This window comes from Apteryx rowi, unplaced genomic scaffold (genome assembly GCF_003343035.1).
Source record: "Apteryx rowi isolate R43461 unplaced genomic scaffold, aptRow1 scaffold_126, whole genome shotgun sequence".
Taxonomy (NCBI): Eukaryota; Metazoa; Chordata; class Aves; order Apterygiformes; family Apterygidae; genus Apteryx; species Apteryx rowi.
The window spans coordinates 823,564-847,223 of record NW_020447486.1 but is presented as its reverse complement, the minus strand read 5'-3'; the positions used below and the strand labels follow the sequence as shown (position 1 = coordinate 847,223).

At 39.8% G+C, this 23,660-nt stretch overlaps 1 protein-coding gene across 3 annotated transcripts in view; it reads right to left on the bottom strand.

Annotated features, from left to right (window-relative positions):
• The window catches only part of ZSWIM8 (zinc finger SWIM-type containing 8), a 63,864-nt gene that overhangs the window by 20,776 nt on the left and 19,428 nt on the right, over positions 1-23,660 (bottom strand). For 2 of the 3 annotated variants that reach the window (XM_026055790.1, XM_026055791.1), the window contains 8 exons: positions 17,577-17,730; positions 16,277-16,371; positions 10,180-10,352; positions 8,329-8,436; positions 5,224-5,305; positions 3,975-4,095; positions 3,404-3,605; positions 2,340-2,515 (listed from right to left, as the gene is read on the bottom strand). In XM_026055790.1, coding sequence (XP_025911575.1) covers positions 2,340-2,515; positions 3,404-3,605; positions 3,975-4,095; positions 5,224-5,305; positions 8,329-8,436; positions 10,180-10,352; positions 16,277-16,371; positions 17,577-17,730 — 1,111 coding nt within the window. Of the gene's footprint in view, positions 1-2,339; positions 2,516-3,403; positions 3,606-3,974; positions 4,096-5,223; positions 5,306-8,328; positions 8,437-10,179; positions 10,353-16,276; positions 16,372-17,400; positions 17,460-17,576; positions 17,731-23,660 lie in introns of those variants that run through there. The other variant, XM_026055792.1, reaches the window with a different exon arrangement.

The window sequence follows — 23,660 nt, the reverse complement described above, 5'->3', positions numbered from 1 at the left end:
TCTCTTCTGCTAAAATAGATATACACAGCATTAGTAAGAAGATAAGTCTAGAAAAAGGAACAGGTATATTAATGACCAAGTCCTAGACAGGCCCAGAATATAGAAACAACATCAGCACCAACACGAAAGCATGCTACAAACAGGAAGGTTAAAAATGAAGTACTGTCTACTCTGTTAAGAGCCTCAGAAAAGGCATTATAGGTGCCTTAGCAGTCTCAGACTGCTCCTCCCTGGGGGTCAGAATCATTCACAAAACAAAGAGGTGAAACAGCACTGCAAACAACTCTAATCAAGGCTTTCACAAGTGCAATCTAAACAGCCCGTGCATGGAAGCACACTGCCAGACAGAACCACCTAATTTACCTCTTGGGTTCTTATGTTTTACCCAAATATGCCTATCTAGAGGCACAATGATTTGATTTAGGCTGTAGCAGGCTGTCCTCAGGAGACTAAACTATTGCAACCCACAGGCACAGAGCAAGCAAGACAAAAATATAATTAATGTTCAAAAAAAATCTGAGGAGCTGGTAGGATTATATATAATTATTACAGCAGTTAGTTTCATGCCCTATATTACCAGGAGACGAGCAAAGCATTTCTGTGTTCCCCAGCTCCAAACCTCACTTAGAGCCTAAGCATATGAGTGAGATAGTTTGAATGGACTACATGTTTAGCTGATCTAAATCAGGAAGAGGAAAAGATATCTCTAGACACTGCACCAAGTGTCTCAGCCAACTGCCATCTTATTCCTGCCACAGATTTCAGGGATCTGGGATACAAGTCCAACACTTCAATCCTCAGATTTCCTATCAAAAGAACACAAAAGTAAATCAAAATAGGGTGGCCCAATTTAGGTGCAAAAGGACAAAATGAGCTTAAAAGAATGGACTGGTTCTATTTGACCACTAAAGAAACCAATTAACAAGGGAGCAGACTGGCAGGGCTTAGTCAAGGAGAGGATTTTCAGAAGGAAAAAGGAGGAGGGGGAACTACTGAGAAAAGGTAACATGAGGATGAGAGTCTGCAATGAATTACAAATGAGGCAGCAAGTTTCCTTATGGCTCACTGGGAAGAGTAGTGAGAATGGGCAGAAGAGGTTTCTTCCTGATGACTATTCAAACTCTAAGAGAATAGGAAATCAAGCAGGAGCATTTGAATTATGCATGAGTTTAAGTAGGGGCTTTGAGCAAATTTGAAGTGCATCAGATAACTGGAATGTGAATACACATAACACAACTTCATACTTTATTAAAAGCCAAAGAGCTTTTATGGTTTTTCTATGTGATGTGATTGATGTTTGTGTTTATTTTAAGCCTCATTCCCAGTTTCCTACCATCTTCAGTTTGTTTTCATCACCTATGTTTAGCTACTTCATACTGTAAACTGTACAAGACAGAAACTGCATCCATTTTAGTGTTCCTGATGTACCTTACAAAAATATAGCATTATATTAATGTTATGCAGCAATTCACAGAAAGCAAATATTATTAACGTGCTATTGTACTGAAAATAACACCCTTTCTTTGTTCTGAAAAAAATTCTGACTATTTATAGCACATTAAATTAATACAGTACAATTTGCACACTACACTTTGTAGACCTGGTAGAAAAAAATATATATATTATTACAATGTCAAGCACAATGTTTAACGTGAGCCCTCAGTACCTGAAATGCTATTCAGCTTATGCCAAATAAAATGGTGGTGATTTACCAAGGCACAACATGATTTAGAAACCTACAGAAGCCTCATAATTTTTCCTCAGGCAACTGAAAAATACATACTTGTGATACTACTTGACAATACTTTGCAGAGAACAAGCTCCCTAAGAGCACAGAAAATAAGAAATGGTTCATCTTGAAATGGGTAACAGTGAATAACTGGGCTAAACAAAAATCCACTACATTGCTGAATAGCTCAAGCTTTAAAAAGTGTTAAAATTTATTGGTAGCCTGTATAACCATCCACAGAAAATGTTCTCCACTGGCATGCTGAAATGCAGAATTATGCTCATACATTACAGGGAGAAAAATTAGTTGTTTTCTCTCAGAAAACAACTAACTATTCACAGTACATGATGTTGCTAAAAGTAAGCAACAATATCAGTTAAAGTTGAAAGCAATTATAGTTCTCTCGAACCTTACATAGCACATAGGCCAGAAGGACTAACAGTTGAACAGTTTGTTTAATGAGGTAATGATACAATCACAGGACATCTACAGGAAGAAACCCTGAGTGTGCTTGCATATCACAGAAATAAATGAGAGACTGAAGTCCACTCTTTAAGGAGTCTCGCACTCACTCCACACCCATTACAGATTATCTGATTCTGGTGCTCACCTCTGCGGACTAATAGTTGGGTCAAGGACAGCCAGCCTCCAAAGAACCACCATCTCGTCACACATACTTGCACAGGCATGAGCAGCTACTTCTGACTGGCCGTTGCTGCGGCCCGTGTGCCCGCTAGCACTGCTGTGTGATGCAGACGTTCGCACACTGTACCACCAGCCGGTTATCTGCAGGAGAAAGGATGTTCAGTAGAGCTGTGTTCTGGCTACCGTCCCATCTTGTGCTCTCACTTAACCTTTTAACCACAAGGCTACTGAATCTGTATACCACAGCCACAGCTAGCTAGTACTGCATTTTCATTTCACTCCAAAATAACTGAGCAACAAAGAAGTAGTAGTTTGTGAGAACCAAGGGTCTCAAAATTCATTTCATTCCCAGAAGGCATATGTCCCCACAGAAAAAAAAAAAAAAAAAAAAAAAAAATCACAGCAGGTTTGCTTACTAAAAGCCTTAACATTTGGAGAAAAAAAGTGAATAAATGTGATAAGTGAAACATTTTCTTTCCTCTGCTCAAAATTGAGATATACAATAGCATAATAAGGAAATTCTCACTGCATCTTATATTATGGAGAGAGATCAGTGTCCTGAACTATCAAAGGACATCTTTTTCATAATGAGAATCAAAAATTTATCCAACAGATTATGACTCAAACCTACCAAAAGATACTTTCTATAAAAATAATCAGAGTCTGAAATTCTACCACTCAATGCATGTCAAAATGAAAGCTCATAGGTGGTATACTTTGTTTTGGAAAAATTATTGTAATAAACCACCTTGGCTGGGCAGAAATCAAATCAGGTTTGCTTAAAAAAGAATTCAGACTCATACACTGATGTTAAAATGGTTAGGTATTCTGGGGATGCAGTATTGCTGGGGCATCACTGAATCAGCACAAGAGCAAACTATAAGATAATTTTGGTGTGGGAAGGCATATGCCTGTAATGCATTTAGATTGATTAAATAAACAAACTCAGACATGAATTTAAAGGCACATGGGATCAGCCTGATTTACAGAAGTCATTCATTTTTCCTCACAGCAGGGAGGTTCAATTACCTGCTCATAATTGAGACACTGGTCAGTCAAAATCTCCAGCAAAGGAGCTGCATTGCTATCCCGTCTCTTAAACATCTCCCGCACGATGGAAAGCAGGTTCCAGATTCCCTCAGGCTCCCTTCCTCGCAGAGGACGCAGGAGACAGGCCCACTCAGCAGCAGCTGGTGGCTCCGTGGAAGAGAGATACATTGAATTCACATCACTGCATATAAGAGAGAGGTGCAGGGATGAGGAAAAATGAACTCAAGCACAGCCACATAAAATCCCATAGGTATATGCTACATCCAGAAGTATGTCTGTGTGCTGAATGGGACAACCATGCATAACAGAAGAGGGGATGCATAGCGAAGCTTGAGAATACCACGCAAGTAAAGTATTGCGCAAATACACAGCGTTCTCTACCAAAATAGCATTGGACAAAGCATGCAAAACTACAGTCTGGAAGGATGACATCAAAACTAAGCATCCTTCATTCCATGGCATCACATAAGGGTACATACTATCAGGTTAAATGAACGAGCTTACAGATTATGTGAATATTACATTTTCCCTTAAATGGGAAACACTTTACCTGAAAACAACAGGAGAGGGTCCACAGAATTTATGAAGAGTTTTCTTTATGTTGTCACTCAGAGTAGACTCATCTAAGTACCAGGTGCTTTGATCTGATGCAGAGGGTCCAGCAGTGGGATCTTAACAAAGAACACATACACAGTTTGGAGGTTTGGAAGAGATGTTCTCTGTGTGCCCAGCCACAGAGATTATAGGGAGCATATAAACAATGTTACTCAGTTTATTTTATCAGTTGCAGAACTGCTCACTATTTCAAAATGCTATCCTGGCATTACCTTAACCACTGACAACACTAAACTGGGAGGTGAGGTTGGCATGCTGAATGGCAGAGCTACAACCAGGGACCTGAAGAAATTCAGGGATTGTGCCAACAGAAACCTCATGAAGTTCAGCAAGGAAAAATGCAAACTTTTGTACTCGGGGCAGAAAACCCCATGCATCAGTACAGGTTGAAAAGCAAATGGCTGTGTAGCTGAAAGGACTTGAAAATTATGGTGAATGTCAAGTGGAATACAAATTAATGACACACTTTCATCACAAATAAATCAAGCTGCACACTGGGCTATATTAGGAAAAGCATGGCTGCCAGATGTAAGGAAGTTATTTTATCCCCCTCTACTTGCTACTAGTAAGGTTGCATCTGGAATATTGTATCCAGTTTTGGGTCCCCTAGTTTGGCCTCAAAAATGATAATGAGAAACCAGAGGTCTCGGCAGAGAGCTATCAAGACAGTTGGCACAGAGCACACAACCGATGAAGAAAAGTTGAGAAAGCTGGGCTCGTTTTGTCTAACAAGAAGAAGGTGAGGGGTGATCTAACAACAGCCTTCAACTGTCACAAATACAACAGAGCCAAACTCTTTTCAGTAGTGGAAGATGATGAAACAAAGGGCAGCAGCCATAGTGGAAGATTCATACTGGTCATTAGGAAAAAAATCTTCATCAAGAGGGTAATGCAGCACTACAATAGGTTAACACCAAGTTAAGCAGAAAAATTTTCCATTAGAAAGGGTGCGGTGCTCAAAGCTCCCTTCTCCTCTGCACACCCTGAGGAGTCCACCACACTAGCAGTTTCCTGTAGCTGTTCCATATATAAACATATATATCTGTACTTGTCCCCTTTCCTTGATCTCTACCTACAGTCCCAGATATATGGTGACCCATCAATTCAGAAACTCAAAAGCAACAGAAAAATACCTGCTTCCTATCTTTGACGCAGATTACTGAAATAAGATTCAACAAGGTTACCTGGGGCTCCGCACACTGTGTTGATGGCAGTGGACTGAGAAGATAACAACTCATCCAGCAAGCGCTGAGCAGTTGGAAGAATCTGCAAACATGAAGGAAATATTCAATATACATAGTATTTCTTGTCCTGCTATATCCAGCCAAAGATCCAGCTGGACTTTCATGACTGAAGGGCTCATAATATCACAAGTATTAAATATCGGATATGTATTTGTGTGTACATATGTATATGCATGCATGTTTATATATGACATGCATATATTTATATGCCTATTTATTTGTGTGCATGTGTGTGTGTGTATATACATATATATATATAAAATATATAAATATGTACACACACACATCCAGTTACTTTTACAATTTCTTTTCCTAGTTCTTCACCGATAAGTTTAATAGTCATGTTTTCAGAAAGGACAGTAGAGGGTGCTAAAGATAATACAATAGCAGAACTAGCTGTTCCACTTTCTCCTCTCCTTTCTCAAAGCAAACCTTTATGCAAAGCTTATTTCCTACATCCACACCCTAAGAAGAAAATAAAAGCATCATAGGTTATTCATTCCTTTCTCATTTCTTGAGGAGGAGGAGCTGCCAGCAGAGAGTGATACTGCAGCTGGTTTTCAGAGATATGGAAGTGACTGCTGCCAAGGTCACCATTTTCCTGCACTTACTCTGAATGCTTTTTGTTTCTTGTTCCTAAATCATTTCTCTATAAAACGAGTTCATGGGAATGGAGGAGAAAACTATAAATCACATCTATACATAATTCTGCAGGCAGACTTTAGTTCATTTACCATGCTTATAGCAGAGAGACAGTACATACATTAACTCAGGCTCAACACTAAACTAATGCAGTCATAGCTTCTGGCAGTTCAGAGCATAAGCAAAGAAGGCTCACACCTGACTGCAAAACCCTGAGTAGATTGAACTGGCCTTTTTGGGAGGAAAATGAATACCAAAAAGCTCTTTCTTTCCCTCACTTTCAAACTAAGTCTGGGCTGCAACCTTAGATCTATTTAGTCTTTAGCAGTCACATTCACAATAGGCTAGGGATACGGTTAGGATTTAAATGACTAGCAACATAACATCTGATATCCCCCCACCTCTCTCCGCACAGCAGCTGCAGTTGAAGATCATACTGTAAAGCAAACAATATTCAATACACCTTGAGACAGATATTTGCAAATAATACGGACCCATCTCATAGACAGATGGAGAAAAACAACACTTCAGAAGGACATTTTGCATTTGAGTCACCTGAAGAAACAGGCTCAGCATTAAGCTATTCTTGCACCTTTTTCCACTACTACATATTTTAAGTCACCAAGAAGCAAAAAAGTCATGGGACGAGGCAAAGTCACACCTTAAAGTTGAAATACCAGGGACCTCCAGAGACTTTCCCTTGGGCACTTTTGCCAAGACACGCATACCTAAATGGAATACAAAAAGTGGGTTCCAGAAGGGAGATCAGTCTTGGGAGAAAAACTGGGTGAGAACTTCCGTCTGCTCAACATCACTGACATTTTCATAGAAATGCAAAACACTTTCCACAAAGATTTTGAAAAACACCTCTTATCTAGCTGCATTCCTGCAGACCACCATCCCTTCACACTTGGAAGTAACTCAACCACTATTACTGGAGTATAATGTAATTCATCAGCTGGAAATAAGCATAAAATAGAATCATGTGAGCAGCCCACTCTGTTTCTACATCATGTAGTCAAAATACAGGGACCCAAGGTATCAAAATATCTCCATTCAGAAATCTCAGAGACTGTTGGAAGAGTTTGGAGCACGCCTTCCTTTAAGGGAATTATATTACACAGGCTGAGATGCATCTGCCAATAAAATCCACACTTTTCTGTTGGGCAGCATCCCATCAGATTATCTGGCAAGAAGCAATATATTTATCCAGATGTTCCAGGGTGCACAGCTGGTACAAATAACTGAAGTAGAAACAAACCCTTCAAAAAGGAGCAGACACAGAATATATGAAGCATTATATCAGGCAAACAACTCACATGCTATTCAGGAAACAACTACCACCACTACTAGCCTATTAAAACTCTCCTTTACAAAGTACCGAACTATGTGGCATAAAGCTCTGAGTCCTTAAGGAGGAAAGAAAAGCTTTTCCTTTTCATGTCCTGCAGAAAGATGCACACGCTATTGGTACTGAACTCTCAGCAACAAGAAAAGCCATGTTTTTATATCATTTTCATATTATTGACTCTATTTCCTCTCCTAAGCAGCTTAATATTTCTGGAGATAATTTAGAGGATGTTTCAGAGATAGAATATCTTAGTGTCCCAAGTATACTATCACAATATAAATATTAGGCGCACGCTGACAGTATTCTAACTTCTACTTAAGACATTGTGCACATGGTACTGAAATGTGCCAGGTATTCAGGCAGGGCAGTACTTCTCTGCTTTATTTGGCTGAATCAGAATAAAAAGTTGCCAAGCCCTTATATTTTTAATTTTAAAGCAAACATTTCACAGTCACTTCGATATGCTTGAATAACCGATGCATGCATTTTGACCAGTTGATAGAAATGACCTGACCTTGAAAAATAAAGATATTTGAGGAATAAGAAAGATTTTACCTTTGACTAACAAAATGTTTTTCTCTATTGTTTTTCATAACCCAAATGATTCTTGGGAATCACCAAGAAGCTACATGGGAGAAGTCAAAAGATCACCGATTGGGTGCATTAGGGACTATCCACCTAAGACATATACAACACAGCCCCTGGGTAGTCTTGTCAACTAACAAAACTCACAAAAAAGGAACAACATGATTTGTTCTGACCTAAGTTTTTCACCACTGTACATTTATTTTGTGTTTGATCTTCATATCCACAAGCTAAGCACATATTTACGCTAATATTAACAGCCAGCACTGTTTGCTCTCCTTTTAAGACATCTCTCATCTTTTACTTGGCAACAGGCAATTGTCAAATAATAGAATGGCAAATTTGAAAAGAACTGAAAGCCAGTAAACTCCTAATCAAATAGTATAACTGGTTATCTTGCAACAAATCCACTCAGAATAAAGATACTAGAATTTAACAAGTCAGTCCTATTAATTGTCCCCATTTACCTGTTGTGGAAGTTCACTGATTAGGTACTGAGCAAATTTTTGCAACTGATCTCTTTGTAGCCGAGACAAGGACTCAGAAACAGGAGCTCGTAAGCATACCGCAGACGCCTGAGGAAAGAAAAGGAGACATAATGCTGCCATTAACAGGTCAGACATAACCTGTGCCCACTGGACGATTCAGCATCACAAACAACGGCTGTGGCAAAGCACATCATTCTTGGCCTCGACGGACACAATTTTTTTCTGTAATTATGTACAGCAGAGTGTTGCAGATAAGATGCAAATAAGCTGTCTAGGTTTTATAAAAACTGTTTTTAAGAGTTTCTTGTCAAGGAAACTGCTTTAACAGCTGTGCTTAAGATCTGTTGTTGCTAGCAATTGCACAAATACTGGCAGAGATTTCACAAACAAACCTCTTAAATAGGACATTATTTTTTAAGCTTCTGGCAAATGAAGTAGCTTGGTGGGGGGCTGTTTCACAGAATCACAACCACCTCATTTATCCCATTAAACATTTTCTCTTCAATCTTAAAATCAATCTCATTTCTTATCTCAAAACAACAAGTCATAGATAATAAAAACTAGTTTCCTCACCTTTTTTACCATACAGACTAAAAATAGTCCAAACAGCACACATCTAAAATTTAACTTGGAAGCAGGCAAGAGCACTTTGATGATACAGATGCTTCTGATATTGATTTGTCTACATAGAGCAATATCCTTTAGAATGTAATTTGTTGGTGTTCTCAATCAGTATACACAAACATGAAAATCCTTTCACTATCATCTTTCAGGTGGGAGAAAGGATGGGGATGGGGGGGCATGATCATCTTACACAGGTTCCAAACTTTCTGGGTGCCAATACTACAAATTAAAGTTTCCTTCCTAGTCTCACTCTCCACAACTATTTCAGAGCAGAACCTAAGTCTTTGCCAACTCTACTACCATGACTAAGGACAGAAAGTATACTGATATTCTGATGATTTCATACAACTACCAATTTAAGTCCACTACAGTTGTCTATTGTGAAATACCACTGACAAACTATTAGCAAGTTTCAGCAGGTAATTAGCACTCATTTAGGAGCTGGAGTTGATCATAACCATGTTAGCTATAAAATGTTGTGTGACAGCAGAAAATCTTCTGTTCCTTTCAATTTTCCAGGCTTAATCCTTCCTTAAGACATATTTCTTACAGCTTTCAAAGATTTAAGGAGATAAATCTGCACACAAGACTGAATGCTCAACCTGTATATCTCATGTGGATTCTACCGTTTTTCACTTGGAGTTCCTTGGGATAGGGAATACATTTTCACTGTATACAAGGCCACACAATGCTACAGCCAAATAAAAATATAAACATAACTACCTGTTTGAAATCCACAAGTCAAAATGACAAATGACTGGGTAAACATAAAGGCCAACAGTGATCAAAATGACTTTGCCTCTGCACTCTGAGTGATCAAACAGCCTAAAGAAAGAGCTTTTAAATCCCATATTTACAAAGACTTTTAATAAAAGACTAACTATTGGTGACCTTTCACTCCTTGCAGAACTGAAGAAAGAGTGACTTATTCTAGCATTTAAATGAGAAACAGGAAGGGGCCAAAAAGGATTGTTTACCTACTCTTAGCAATTCACACATTATCAAAGGACATTCTGCAGCTTAGAGCCTTGGTCATTTCACACTGCAGACTGCAACTGTGAGCGCACACTTGCACAATCTGTAACTGAAGAGGAATGCCAAGAACAGCTTCCCTAAGGAGAGTGCACGATGCATGAAGCTGTGATGACAGACAGACTCGGAGGAGAAGATGCCTAGGGAGGAGCAACACAATATTTAAATGCCTACATTGTGTATCCGGAAGAGACAGAGAGCCACGACGTGAGCACACCACTTGGCCCCAGCTCCACAGGTGCAGCTGCATGACGTGATCCTGCATCGGTCAAACATCACCGCCACGTTGTACGCACCTTTGGGTGGCACCATCTGGGGCGGTACCACAGTGGCGCTCAGATGGAAGCCTGTCAAAATTCAAAAGTCCAAAGTTACTGCTCTGGTAGGCCAGGCCTAGGACAGGACACATTCAACTAGCATGGAAATTCATGTATGAGCAGTGTAAACAGCAAAACAATAATATTTGTAGCAACCTGGCAACAACATCCACACGGGAATGGCCACTAGTTTAGAGCTAGTCTCCAGCACCTGTCTCTTCCCAATCAGCTACAATAGCACACTAGCAGAGAGATGTAACATGTTTTAAGAAGTTCAAAAAGACAAGCTTTTAATATATTAATTTATATTTAACAAGGTAAAGCAGGAATGGATCAAGCCACCACTGGAAGGCGTGGCTTTTGGATGGTGGGGTCACAGCTAGACTACACATACTTTGGGCATGACTTGTGTGTTAATTAACTGGCAACAGTGCAGAAGAACAGGTTATGCCATTTCTTCAGAACTATTTTCAACTCAATCAACTTTCACAATATTGCAGTGAACTAAAGGAGGCAGCTCTTATACCTCTTATCATCACCTTGTGGCTTCAGAAGCCACCAATTTAATAAAACTATTTCTTGTAAATTATGTACCTCCTTGCAATTTTGAAAAAAAAAAAACTTTTATAAACCAGGTACTCTGAAAACAAAAACAAACAAACAAAAAAAACCCACTCTTGCTCAAATTAAAATCAATGGGAAAGGGAAATTTCTGCAACAATACTTAAAAGAATCCAGCCCACTCCTCTGTGCTCAAACAAATGATTTATGAATCTCATCTTGGGCAGGATGACAAAGAACTTTAATGAGACTTGGCTTCATGTAAACTCAAGTACAGTACATTCCAGTTGTACTCATAATGCAGCTTCTTCTACAAATAATGGTCATCCAGAGGCACAACATAGGGAGCAGGAAAAGGCCATTAAGAGCACAAATTTTCTGCTTGTCTCTAAGGCCCCTATCACCAGTTAATTTTCTTCAGTAGCAATGAATATCAATCTCAAAACCTTTTCAGTAGATTCAATTTCAGTTTTAATGCAACATAAACAGCACGAAGGACATCAAAGCTACAATCAGAATTCAGTCCAACAATCTACCTTAGGTAAAAAGATATGGCTTGGGACAGATGTTTGAAACAGTTTCTCCATCATCAGCATGGGCAAGTAGGTTATAAATCCAGGTTACTAAGTTTTATTATGATATTGTGAGATTGTAATAACCATGGTGTTCAGTAGCGCACATGACCTATTAAAACCCATTTAAAACAATGTGCAGTAATTCTTTCTCAAAATATAAACCCTATGCCAATACAAACTTGCTGTTACCTTGTTTAACCTTTTTATTTCTCCTGTGCACCAGGATTTAAATCCTCTTCCTGATGTGGGTGATTATTTTGATTAGTACACATAATGCCACCCAAATTCTTCAGCTATTTTAGCAATTGGAACAGAATCAAAACAAAAGAAGGCATTCACCACAGAATTACTGCACTGCTTATTACTAGCTACAGTTCTAATTTATGCTCCACACTTGGATAATACAACCCAAACAGTTCAGCTAGTCCTTCTGCTACACTAGAAGCATCTCAGACTAATGCCAAGATGTCCTAATTTTCACAAAAGAGAATTAAGCATTTCACAAACTGTAACTGCAGCAATTCTGTTTCACTGAGAAAAAGCAGCATTCTAAAGGTGTTAAGGAAGAATGGGTCACAAGTATGCCTTCTTATCCAGATCCTCTCAGTCACATGAAGACAATTAACTGATTAAATGCAAAGAAGAAAGAATGGTTTTAAAAAGAGACAAAGAGATGAAATTTTTAAGGGCTGCCATACAACATATCACAAGCTTGAACTCACCCTGTAGCATGATGGACATTTCTGCCTGTGACACTGCTAATTCAAGCAGCCCTGCCCAATTCTCTTGCACCATCAATCTTGCTGTACTGAACAACTGTGGGATGGCACAGGAAACCACATCAGGGAAAATATCTGGATTAAATTAATGACTACTTTTATCAGGATAAATATCACAATCCACTTCACTGTACAGCTTACAGACAGCTGAAGCTGCATAAATTGAAAAGGTGACAATAATGGGGACTGTTCTGGACTGCTTAGCCCAATGCTACTGCTTAAAGAAATGGTCACCAAACTGTACTCATTTACAGTGCAACTGCAACTATTACCTGCTCTGGCAGATCACAGCTCTTGTCCTCTTGCTTAAACACGAATGCAAGAGTCATGTCTACTGCATACCTAATTGACCTGGCCACCTTTTGGAAACTGCAAGAACAAAGAATGGGCTTCTCTCCCATTCAATCCTGGCTCCCACTAGTCATCAACAGCAAATCTACTCCCAAGCACAACAGTACTTTACAAAAAACTAACTGCCCATATGTACCAGCAGCATTCATTCTGCAGCTGCATGCAGCCTACCAGAAAAATGAAGATCTGTAGCCTATTCTCAGCAAGCTCCACTCCCAGGAGACCTCGAGAACAGGCCACAGGCCAGAGGAATTGCTCTGCCAGTAGTCATGCTCCCCTGGCTACTTTTTTTTTTTTTTTTTTTTAAATGTATTGCATGCACAGAGCAAGTTTAGTGCTTCTGTGAAAGCACTTAGGCTTGCTACACAGAAAGTGCATCTCACACTTCATACGAGTACCAGGTTTTCTGCTCACACACAGAACAAACGCCAGGCAGTACCAGCCTAGTACCAGTATACGCCAATACAGTACCAGCGCTTCAGAGGATGTGTCAAGCCTAGCACGCATTGTACAATATGGTCATAATTCACAGAGAGCACCAGGAGTTATCTGCTGCACCCAGGAAGCAGGTTTTATCATGTCRTGAAGAACGGGTAGCAGCATGCTGTCTTCTGTGATACTCAGTTAAGATGCATGGTTTGATCAAGCAGAAAAACTGGAAATAATCAACCTGCATCCCAAATCAGGTCCCACAAAATGGAGACGGCTTGTTTTTCAGCCCATGACCTACCCTTCGCACTGCCCTCCCCCCAAAAATTAATAGTCACAGCCTTGACAGAAAGCTAGTTATGGGGGTGGGAAAGTGCGTAAATATAAAGATCATATGCCAGTTTTCTAAAAAAGAGAATGATTACAAATAGACAAACAAAAAGCCCCTTCATCACCTTTCAGGAAAAGCACCTAGAAGGTAGGCATGAATCCCACTGTTAAACTCCAGCTTCTAGGACTGTAGGACTGCTGCATTGCTGTATACTCATTCATTCTGCATTTAGTATTTATTTTATCATGAAATTCATTTACTGAGATATTTCAGGTCTGTTTATTCACTTTGCTGAGATTCTATTAGTCCTCATGATTTCAGATGGAAATGCATAAATTGGAAACACTACAAGCCACTCAGTAAGCAACTGGAATGAAAACATTTAAGCGACCTATGAGTTAACACTGCCTCTATTTTAAATACTTCCTGCAATACATTTGCAATACAAGCTTTCTTCACTGATACTAGATAGTTCTGCTGCACCTATAACAGTGATAATAAACATGCCTCTGCATACAATTTAAAAACTTTTTTCTCTGGCTTTCCCAGAACTAACAAACAGCAAAACAAGAGCTGAACAAAGGCTTTTAGACAGGAAKTAAAGCAAGGCAATTCTGGAGTTTTTTTCTTTTTTCTAAGCAAGATGGGAGAAAGTTTAAAAAGCGGGAAAGTTAGAGACACTATTCAAGGAGATGCAAAAGTTAGAATCAAGAACTACACTGGGTCTGCTGCTGCCTTCCTCAATTGCTAAAAAGAAAAATTAGAATAAGAGACAAAAGTCTGAAATCAGCAACTACAGCACACCTATTTGAGAACAATGTCTTCAACGCTAGGAGGCAGGTGGATGACTGCTACAAGGGAATGTGCAGGGAAAAGTCTATAAAAGCCAATCCTTTTGGTATGTGCAGTGGAACACAAAAGTGGGTCTATGAAAAGTGAAGAGGTGCTACTGTCCAGAAACTATAGATATGGATTTGCATTTGAACAAGATGACTAAGATTACATATTTATCTTTAAAAAAAATCTTAAACAGAACTGCAAAGATAAATAGGACACTTGTCAGTGTACAAAACTCAAAATTGCAACCATGCACTTTAAATTCACTTAGAGGAGACGACTAATATTACATCTACCCCATATATACTAACCAGCTTCTCAGCTGCTATTCGTGGGGCAGAGGAGGGGAAATCAAGCCATTAGGTAGTTTTCTAAGTTCCTCTACCAAGAGGGAAGCAAAGTTACTTCCCTCCCTTCCACACAGACACTCCTTTGTCAAGAAGTCCAGTTGCTGTGTGCGGACTGGGGAAGTTCTTTTCTGGCGTCATTCATGAGCTCCTCTTTTTTCCTGTTCCCTTCCTTCTCCCCCAAGCATAGGTATTACACTAATATTTCTAGCTTTTGTTCATTTACATTGCTCTACACCTCTTCCTTGCCCTTTTAATTTATTACTAGAACAAGTTTTGACCACAGCCTCACCACTGTATGTTAAATACTTTGCTCTTTTCTACTGTTAGTGTCCCAGGAATTATTGAATTTCAGCCAGTTTCCTTTTAACTCATTTTGTCTCTCTTAAATTTGCCTTCCTGAAGTTCAGCAGATGCCTTAGAGGCTTCTCCCAGCATTTCAGCCCTGACATCAAGGGGCTTATATATGCACTCAGATTGCAGTTTAATCCTATTTAGCTCAATTTTGCTGATGATCCAGAATCACTGTCTGGTCTCACAGACACCTCAATGTACGATGTATGTATGAGAAAGTACTTCACCTCCATTCTCAAGAATTCCTGCTAGTGTTACTGCCATAGGCAACAGACTAGATAAAGTCCTTTCAGATGCTTTACCTCATGTTCAGAACACAGTTCAATCTCTTGCAATTTGCATGTCTCAATGACCACGTTCTCCTCCTTTCCTTCTTCCCCAGCCTTCACAGCATGAGTTCCTTTCATTTCCTTGTTAAGGGTCCTTTACCTGAATTTATTCATTCCACTGATCCTCAAGAGTTAGGTGTTACCGGCACTAGCAACTGAACAGGCCCACAGAAGTTTCCTTCCCTCATCACAGGTAAATATAGGAACTTCTCTCCTGAACAATGTTCAACTTTTTACATTACCATTTTCTTATACAGCTGGGCTCAGTTCCCACGTCAGCTAGCATCCTAATTCTGAAGCTTATACTTTGAGCAATGTTCCCTCGATCTTGCTTGTCATGCAGAAAAACCAACACATCCGCATCAGCTTGACATGGTCCACCTGACATACTAGTCTTCACCTAATTCCTTCCTGTCTAACATCTGTCACTGGAACAACCAACTCAGAATTTGTCCTTACCTTGAAGGGTTTAATGAAAAATCCAGAGTCCAGTTTCTTGTTTAAGATAAGATTAGTTTCCATTACAGTAAAAAGATCAAGATGAGTGAAGAAGAGGAGGGATAAAACCCACAGTCTAGCAACAGGTATTTCCCTCTGCTCTTATACAGTTACCCTTGTAGTAACTGTATTATAAATACAACCCTCTGCTATAAGAATAATAYCTAAGCTTTGCAAACTTCACCTCTGCTTTGTATAACATATACTTTATGCAAAGCATTAATTTGATCAGATCACTAGGAAGCCAAGTTCTCTTTATCACTGAAGAATTTAAATGTTATGGAGACACAAGCATTCTATATAGTTTTCTCCAAAAGGCTCAGATCAGATTAAGCATCAAATTTGCAAATTTGGCTTTTCATTCAATTTTACAGCTCAGCTGATGGAGGCTGAAAGAAAACACAGTATTTTGCTCAAGAAATTACAAAGCATACACGTTGCAGGGAGTTTAGTCTAGGATGCCAGAAAAGCTAGTTTTGAGACATGGTCACACCAATGCTGTCCCACTGCAGATATGGTTTGGGGAGTCTGAAATACCTAGACATGGAGCTGCAGTGTCTTACCTATCTGGAGAGGGTCTTTGACAGCCCTCACCCGGAACAGCTGCTCCCCTCGCTGGAACTCATCTGCACTGCCATTTGCCAAACACGAGTACAATCTAGAAGAAATAGACATAACATATCAACATCAGTCTAGTTCCAAGAAACTGCACATTCTTATCCTCTTGCCTTCTTTGTTGGCCTGGCTTTTGACAAATCCTTATCATCTTCACTTTTAAGATGAAGTCCACCTCTTTTTTGCCATTTCTCCATAACACTTCAAATCACAAAAATCATTGGTCTCTTTCTAATTGGGTTTGTGTATAGCCATTGGCATTTCTAGGAATTTTAACCTAATGTTCTTGAATACAAATTCATTCATGGTGTAAAATTTAACTTTTATATAAAGACTAAAATTACTTCAAGGTCCAGTGTCAGCATGCCACAGTAAGAACTTCTTTGCACTTCTAGATGAATTACCACACGCTCACACGAGATTTTCCACTTCTGTGCTCACCGGAATAACTGCTATAGCATATACAACCAACTGGTTTGTTCTATTCCTCCACAACTGATCTTTCTAACTATTTCAGCACCTACTGGCATCACCTCCCCCAACCGGTATTAGCATGTTAGATGAATGCATCTAACAATCGTCAGGATGATGTTTCCTGGAAGAATGTAAAATCACTACTTTCCTACAACATTCTGGATGCACAGTTATTTGAGAGGTATGCTGTATAGAAAAGCTTCAGGCAAAACACTTTGGTAAAAGATCTAGAAGCACAAAATTTTTGACTACATAGTCACCCAATTTATTTAGAATCATAAGAAATACGGTCAACTCTCTGGCTGTATCCAGTCTGACCACCTATGTACTCAGCCTGTTTCGAGCCTCAAACTGGCACAGACAAAAAGCTTGCACAGCATACCGAGATAGCCCTCCCCAAGAATTTCTGAGCTCAGTTTAAGTTCTGACTCATGCAACAAACAGATCCGAACTGGAAAGAATACTGGGTAAGACTTACCTAAGGGCAAACCTATACAAACAAGTTACTGCCAGGCAAACTAAGGTGTACATTTATACTGTATAATTTACACAGAGAACCTGCATGTGCTCTTCCTGGGACATATGCAAGGCAGCTTACCTCTCAGTAAAAATCCACATCATGGCATATCCCACAGTAATCCATCTGCACACTACAACCTGGACATACAAATATTAGGAGCAGCAACTATACAGGACATCAAATGCACAATAATTCTTTTCTAGTGAGCAGAACTTTTCCAAAAACATCAATGAAGCAGAAATAGCATACATTACCTAATGTCTTCCTCATTTTCTGGGAAACTCCAGAAGGCGATCCGAAGCTGCAGTTGCTCAGGCACTGGCGGATAAACTTTCTCCACCACCTCGAATGGAATGTGAAATGCAACCTGCTTTGCAGACAGTTCCACCAGTGGGATCACCAGCCCATCTAGCAAGACAAGAAACAAAATGCAATTAGCCACTAGAGGAACTAAACTCGCGAGAAGTTAGAGAGATCAGAGAAGGAAGCTTTTTCATTTTCTTTCTTCTCTCACCAAGTTCAAGGATCAATCAGTGAATGGCACCACAGAACTTTTCTGAATAGTCACCTGCCAACTTCATGTCTGTTTTCAGCCCCACAGGGCAGGGGCTAGACATTCCTAAAAACCCAGTCATTCAGCAGGACAGCTGCACTAGCCTAGTAAACATCAGTACTCAAACTTTATCTTCTGACAAAACTAAAGCCATTTGGTAAGACTTAAGGTAACCAAATATTTTTCACATATTTCTGTTAAAATATGGCATGTGAATGCCAGGTGATTATGCAATAAAGCACTATAACAAGGTACACGCACAAAAGAGTAATGGAAAGGTTATGCAGGAACCTTACTGTTGGGGTTTTTTGTAACTTACAGTATTCTGCAGTTTACAAGACTTCCATTTAAAATAGCGTTTGCTGTTTAATTCTTCTCACAGCCACCTTTCATAAGACATCTATATCACAAGTTCTTTAAAGAAGCAATTGGGAATTCACATGTTCATACAATGCTGACTGCACTGAGCCTCTGAGGACCTCAGAGCGCACTACGAGCTTTACACAAACAAATTTAACCACCACCTTTCCACTAAACTAACTCCACTTTTTGTGCGTTTTTAAGTGCAGATCACGATTTCTTGTCATCAGGCGATGGGAACTTTATGTTTCTGCCAAGGAGGAGAATAGACTGCTCTGAGCTAGATTACACTCTAAAACCAAATGCCAGACTTGGCTTATCTGCAAGCACCTCGCTGCTTCATTGAGATCACTTCCTGACCCATCGGTACAGCAGCCTTGGTTCCCCTTGCCTTCCAATCCCTGTTGCCAAGAGCCTAATTAACTCGGTTTCAGATATTCGATGTTATGTCTCTTCACCTCCCTAACCAGCTTCTAAAACACCACTGGAAGCCAGAATGTAAACCAATCTGGCCCTCAGCTTTCCCTCCCCACCGGCCTCCAGGCAACATATCAAAGGAAAACTTAAGCCCTGATGTCACTAAGCGCTTTCTCACTCTCTGCCTAGAGACACCCGCCAGTCCCAACAGCTGGGAACCAGATAGGAAGGGAGAGGGCTTTGAAAGCACATGCATGCAGTGAAGCAGCCAAGATCTCCCCCAGTACTGAACAGACCTGTCAAATGGAAGGGTTACATAAATATGGAAAGAACATACAGTTTTCAAACATCCACATTTTTGATTACAGTGAAATTAGATACACTAGGCAGCATTCCCTGCTAATAGAGAGGCAACTAATGTAGTCAGTCCTTTACTGTCACAGGATTATTTCTCCAACACCAGTGAATTTTAATCTGCATTAAAGATGGAGCCTCTTCTTTACAGCGCTAAAATCCCATCCACAAATGTGAGAGCAGCAGACTTTACAATGAACACTGATGGAAAACGGAGCATCCCTTTCTCTTTGGCTAACAGGTAAACAAGATCTTGGGGGAAAAGTCATTCCCCTTCCCAATCTTGACAATTGGCATAGGTGTAAAACTTCTGTCAAGTCACTAAAAAAACCCTATTTTTATTAGTGCAACACATTCAATTTAAATACCATGGTTGTTACCACAGTAGCAGTAAATACCATAGGAGGTGCAAATTGAGACACATTGATATTTGAAATTGCACTGAATGATGAAAGGGAAAACATTTTTTGTACTTTTCATGGTGCTTTTTGTACAGAGACATTTTATCCATGTCTTTCCTTACACAATACTAGGAAAGAAATAACACCTAAACAACCTGCATTTACAAAGGCACAAAAAATGAAAAAAACTTCAGTATCACTGCACATTCTTCAAAGAGCTGGACTGCATGGGGATAGTATCCCAAAAAGTGATACTATATAAAAAACAAGGATTTGGTGCTGGGTATGAAGGCCAGAAATGCTAGAGACAGATGGTGTTGACAGAAAAGCAGCAAGAGCAAAAGCGTTCTGATTATTATTCTATCATGATGCCTTACCCTTAAAAATCTTTTTCTTTACAGTTGCAATGGACTAGGACGCACATACAATCAGCTACTAGGTGACAAGAGGAGCAGTAGCACGACCGCTGCAATCACCCTCCAGTCTCTGTTACACAACGTGGCTGTTCTCTTGCAAGCTAAACTAAACTAACTCAAGAAAAATACTCTGACAAGCATCACTGAAATTATCTCTCCTAAAAACATCTGTCTTCCAAGTGGGAAAGAGACAGTGCTACTACACATAAGAAGCCTATGTGCTTTCAGACGAGTCAAACAGCAACTTTGCAGCCCCTGATCTAACGAGTTTCAGATGCTCTCACTTCTTGGGCCAATAACAGGGCAGTAGAGCTCAACCTCAGATGGGAACCCTGCACTCCTTTCCTGCCACTGCAGGCTGCTTAACCACCTGCGCCATAGATGCCCATTGCCTGCCCACAGAGTGCTGCACCCCAAAAAAGGCAGGTCTGAAGCGGATAACCATCATGAGAACAATTTCTCTAGTGCGTAGTGTACTCCCCACCATCATCTGTCCCCAAGTGCTTTTCAGACCCCAGCAGGGAGCAGGCTGGATAAACAGCCCTGGCTGTGCCAGGAGGCTGCTTCCAGCTGCCCCTTTCCCCAGAGACCCATGCCTCCYTCTCACAGTCATATGATATATTAGCAGGGCTCCTTGGGACAAAATAATTTATCAGGATCTCCTTGAGCCAGGGACCCTTAGCTTTTCTGCATAATCTACCAAGATTTCATGCTATGAGAGGAAACGGTAGTTTTATTGGGGAGGACAAGTCCCATCAGCAATGTTTTGTTCGCTCAGAACCATACAGCTATATGGCTGTAAAACTCCTTGCCATTGCAGTCTTAAATTAATCACGGATGACAACGACCCTGGGACAAAGAGATCCACCAAAAGTATACAGAAGCCAGCCCTATTTGCCGAGTCTCTAGGATTTACTCCTTCAGAAAGGCACTGAGGGCAGCTAGTACAAGACATCCCTTCACCTGGTGGCGTGTTACTTTGAGAGTTTTCCTCATCCTTGACAAAATGAAGTTAAAAAGACAAGTGGGAAAAGGAGTCAGAGTGGAGGATAAAAAACAGCACCTTAGAACTGCGCATGAAAAGACAGAATATCAGAGCATTTTGGAACAAACTGTAATGCTGGAATGTGACGATGTATAAACACTGCAGGGAAAGGATGGGGAAGAAATCTTTTAGCACTGTAAGATATAGGTAAATTAGGACAAAAATCATGAGACCAAAACAGATTAGACAATCTGGATAAAACCAGAAACCAAACACACATAAGCATTAATCTTTCAGAAACCTAATCAGGAAAAAGAAACTCAAACACTGGCATGGAAATCAATAGTAAAAAGAACAACTAAAGAAAGCCCCTTTTCTTCTCAGGATGGCCTTGTGTACAGCTTAAAAAAAAAAAAAAAAAATCAAAAATACTGTGCTTTGTGAGGTGAAGACTGCTATTCACAGGAGAGTCAATGGAACAGATAACATGAGCCCTCCTCATCTGCTCCAGTACAAGTCAGCCAGCTTGATTTTAACACAGCGAACAAAGGTAACAGGCTGATTTCACACAGAACCCATCAACTGCTTCATCAGCTACAGCACCAGCAGTAACGCTCAGAAGACGGGCAGTAACAGCAGCCAATTAACTGGCATGGCTGTCTCCTTAAGCCATATTCAGACATTCACAGCAGATAGCTAAGACATTTTCAGAATAAGCTGAAAGCAGTAAAACCTGATGGGGAAAAATAATCTAAAACACAATAATTGTATTTATAAGGTCACAAATCTCTTTAAAATGCTGAATTTTCAGTTAAAAAAAAAACATGGAAAAGAAATGGTAGAAGATAACTGAAAAGTAGAAAATATTTTTTCAGTGATACTTTAAGGGTGGGTGAATTCATACTAGCTAGCTTGCCACACAGTGTAAATACCAAGATTAAGAAGTTAAACTTCTCTAGGTTTCAAGGCAGTAGTCCCCTATGTAGTCAAAGGGAGCGAGAGACACTTAGCTCGGAGGGGCTCCTCGGAGACAGCTGAGGTTCTTTTCTCATCAGGCTTCCCTAAAGCTGGCCAACTTGGACAGCCCCAGTTGAGTGCCTAAAATTAGATTGTGAACGCTCTCTTCTGAGTCCTAAAAAGAAAGAGATCTATTCCAAATGTTTATCTCTGGATATCAGCCATAGTTGATGGACTCATACCTGCTTGTAACAAAAGGCATTACCAAAAAAACAGACAAAAATGAGGGCTCAAGTACTACACAAACACATTTTCAGCAAATACAAAAATCAAAAGTCTGCTAACAAGGAAAAGGGGAAAAAGCATTACAGCTTCTACTCAGAATGCAACAAAGATAAGGACAGCAAGGAAGACTACAATCTTAATATTAAAAAAAAATAATCCAGTAATGAAATCAAAGATGTAATAAAAAATTGACAAGTCTGCAAGATAGATGTACCTGACAGAGAAGATAATTTTAAATTGTGGAGCAAAACTAGCAAGGGTCACTGCCTGCTCTTGGGAAGCAGACAAGATGACCCAAGCAGAAAAAAGGAAACGTTTCCTCTTGCAAGAATGAAGTCAAAGAAAAAGCCTAAGTAACCTCAAGCAATTGAGACTTACAGGTTAAATGATTAGCAAAAAAACAAAAAATCAGAGCTGGAAGGGAATTTCTGAGATCATCTAATCTATCCACCCCACACCCAAGAGGCAGGATCAAGCAGACCTAAACCATTCCAGGTAAGTCATGTCTCACCTATTTACTCCCATGTGGAACACTGAGCTGAAATAAGGGCTATCTTACCCTTTTTGCTACTGTTTCATGTGAATTACAGGTCTGATTTTTATGACACTTTTGTAATAGCTAAAACTTTAGCATACAGAACTATTCTTGCAGGGAAAAAACAAACACGCACAAACTTCAGCTGATACAAGCTATGCACACAGACATGTATTTTCACCAGGGAAAGCAACTTCTATGACAGCAGGGCTTAACGACGTGTGTGTGCAAGCGTAGCTACATCACTTAATCTTTCCTAATATAGGGTAGGCCATAACATGCTGAGGCCAACAATTATTCATAAAAACAGATCATGTTCAAACTAAGCTATTATTTCTTCAGTACAATAATAGAGCTCGCATATTAGACAAATACACAGAGAAGAAACTGCTTGAATAATCAGCAAAAAAGGGGCTATGAGAATACAAAAGAGTTATTAAATGGAACTGCAACAAACCCAACTAGGCCAAGCACAGAGTGCACTTGTTACCTAATTGCATTATTTCCATTGGGTTACCTTTGGTTGACACATATCCCTAAAAATAAACTATACGTACAAGTAAATGAATACAAATGCAAGTGAACAAATCTCATAGTGCAAGATAACATAGTGCAAAGACAGGACTCCTTGGTTTTGTTATACATACCCTAAGGGAAACTGGATGGCATTTTTTAGTAGAACAAGTAATCCATGTCGTAAGACATCTTAAACTGCACTATCTTTTGAGAGACGACTCTACAGCTTTTATAGCTATCCCTAGTCCCCATCTCGCATTTCCCCCCACCTCTACCACTGGCCTCAGTCCAGAACATAACAGAGTGGAACAAAGTAATGCAACTACACATAGAACAAGGACGTGGGGGAAAATAGAGTGAAGCACTTTTGGTAGCAACAGCCAAAATGAGAGGTAAGAACGGAAAAGCTAACAGGAAATAAGCAGAATGCAATGTTGACCAGTGAAAGGGGAGGTGGAGGAATAAGGGGAAGGCGAGGGGGCATAAAACCTGAAAAAACCTGTTTTGCAAATCTTATCTTAAAAATGGTAAATATTACTTTTCTGTTTATAAGATTTGC